The 2,432-nt window shown below is 50.8% G+C and overlaps 1 protein-coding gene across 1 annotated transcript; it reads right to left on the bottom strand.

Moving 5' to 3' along the window:
* Window positions 1-1,243: 1,243 nt before the first annotated feature.
* On the bottom strand, window positions 1,244-2,059 carry LOC140215857 (uncharacterized). Its single transcript, XM_072286184.1, has 2 exons — window positions 2,045-2,059; window positions 1,244-1,687 (listed from the first exon to the last, which is right to left on the bottom strand). Exons 1-2 carry the CDS (start codon window positions 2,057-2,059, stop codon window positions 1,244-1,246), a joined length of 459 nt encoding a protein of 152 aa, XP_072142285.1.
* Window positions 2,060-2,432: the final 373 nt, after the last annotated feature.

Below are 2,432 nucleotides of genomic sequence, written 5' to 3'. Positions count from 1 at the left end.
TTTCTTTTTCTTATTTCTCAATTTTGACCAATTAGCGTGAAGGGGTGGGTAGCCTGAATAAATAATTCATGTCCCTTAGTCACTTGATGCTCACTTTTTCTTTTAAATGTAACAAAGGGCATAAATATTGTTACGATGGGGTGCGTTTAATTAAACATGAATTGATGAAAAAGCGCCGCGCCGACACCGAGCAGCTGCAACCACAAGCGCACTTCGTTCTCCTTTTCCTCCGTTCTTCCTGTAGCTTTAGTGTAACACTCCTCTCTTCACAGACGAATCCCGCTGGGCGAGTAACCATTACGTCCACTCGGAGTCACCGGGATGACAGCGTTTCAGGCGGGCGACGTGAACAAGCTGCCTCTTCTTAGACCGGAAGCCATTCGAAACGAGACGAGCAATCGAATAGACCACTTAGGCGATTGGTGATGACGAAAGGCCCGGTGTAACGAGCCAGAAACTTCTCGCACAGGCTGCGCTTGCGAAGTGGTGTCCAAAGCGATGCTATGTGCCCTTTTTCGTATGACACATTCTTATGGCGTGAATCGTAGCTGATCTTGGATCGGTCGTGGGATGCCAATGCACAGAGCTGAGCTATGCGGCGTGCTTCCTCAGTGCGGCAGAGAGTCTAGGCAATAGAATAGTCCGCATAAGGAGTTAAAGGTAGAGTGGTGGCAAGGAATATGCGGGGTGGTCCGACGTAAAGAAGATAGAAAGGACTGTACCTGGTAGTTTCATGCTTTGCAGTGTTGTTGGCGTATGTGATAAAAGGCAAAATATCATCCAAATTTTTGTGCCTGGAATCGATGTACATCGAAAGCATGTTGGTCAAAGTTCTGTTAGTGCGCTCGACGAGACAATTTGCCTGCGGGTGACACGGGGTAGCGTGGCGAAACTGGCAAGCACAGAGACGCAACAGCTCTTCGACTACGTCGGCCACGAACTGGTGACCACGATCGCTCACAATAACACGAGGGGTTCCATGACGAAGTGTAACGGAAGACAGGAGGAATCTCGAAACATCAAGAGCCTTGGCCTTTGGCATCACTGCGGTTTCAGCATAACGCGTCAGATGGTCGACGCAGACTATAATCCAACGGTTGTCGCTTGTAGAGCACGGGAATGGACCGAGAAGGTCCACTCCAACCATTTTTAAAGGAGATGATGGTGGCGCCACGGGGTGAAAGAGTCCGACTGGAGCAGAATTAGGGCGCTTGAATTGCTGGCACTTGTTACAACTGGCCACCTACTTTTCTATATCCCGTTGCATACTAGTCCAGTAGAATCGGCCCTGAATGCGGTTATATGTTCTGGTGAAGCCTAGGTGCCCCGCGGTCGAGTCGTCGTGCATAGCACGGAGCACGTGGGTTCTCAAATTTGTAGGGACCACTAAGAGGAGGCGGGTGCCATCAGCCGCATAATTCGTCTTGTAGGGCAGACTATCTTGGATGTCAAAGCCATTTTTTCCTGTTGGTTGAGCAGCTGAGGCGAAGAGGGCATCCAAGCTGTGGTCGTCACGCTGCTCTTCCCGGAAAATGGCGAGGTCGGGAAAAAGAATGTCGTCGATGGCGGCCAGAAACTCATTGAAATTGTCGGCGTCACATGCACTTGTTGGTAGAGGGAGCCTCGAAAGACAGTCGGCGTCCGCATGATGTCGGCCACTCTTGTAACCGACTGCAAAGTCAAATTCCTGCAAACATAGCGCCCATCGAGCAAGGACGCCAGGCGGGTCGCGCAGACCAACCAACCAACATTGTGTATGGTGATCAGTAACGATCGTGAAGCGGCGCCGGTAGAGATATGGGCGGAACTTCTGGACTGCAAAAAAAGGCAAGGAAGTCCCATCTCCGAAGCAACGCGGCTCACCTAGTCAGGCAAACTTCGCGAGCGGGGAACGCGACGACTATCCATATGGTGTGGCTGACAACCAAGGAAATCGCTTCCACCATCCAAAGCGCAAACCTCTGCCAGCACTACCAAATGATGATGTAAAAATCATCATGCGTCCCACAAAGGGATTAACTATCAAAGACATACTAATACCAACCTTGGCGAGTGCCATTCTCAAGGCAAGCCAACTAATCCAAGACCATCTCTGTCGAATTCAAGATGGACCCGTGAAGCGAGAGAGAATCACAGGCATGGATTTCATCCTCCGCACTCGCCCCGGATCGAACATTATAATTCTATGGGTGAGCAGCACGGAAGTGGCCAACGTACTCCGCCGCATCACGCTACTCGAATTAAGCGGACGCGTGCACCAATTCAACACATACGTAGCTGACCCCGACAACTGCTATCGAGGTGTGGTTCATGGCATACCAGCGGACACACCCATGGAACATTTAGTAGCCAACATGCGAGTACGGACACACGGAGTTCAAATCGAACGAGCTCGGATGCTAGGCAAGTCATCCACGGCGCTCATCACGTTC

The sequence above is a fragment of the Dermacentor andersoni genome, chromosome 2 (genome assembly GCF_023375885.2).
Source record: "Dermacentor andersoni chromosome 2, qqDerAnde1_hic_scaffold, whole genome shotgun sequence".
Lineage (NCBI taxonomy): Eukaryota > Metazoa > Arthropoda > Arachnida > Ixodida > Ixodidae > Dermacentor > Dermacentor andersoni.
This window is presented reverse-complemented; position numbering and strand designations above follow the sequence as displayed.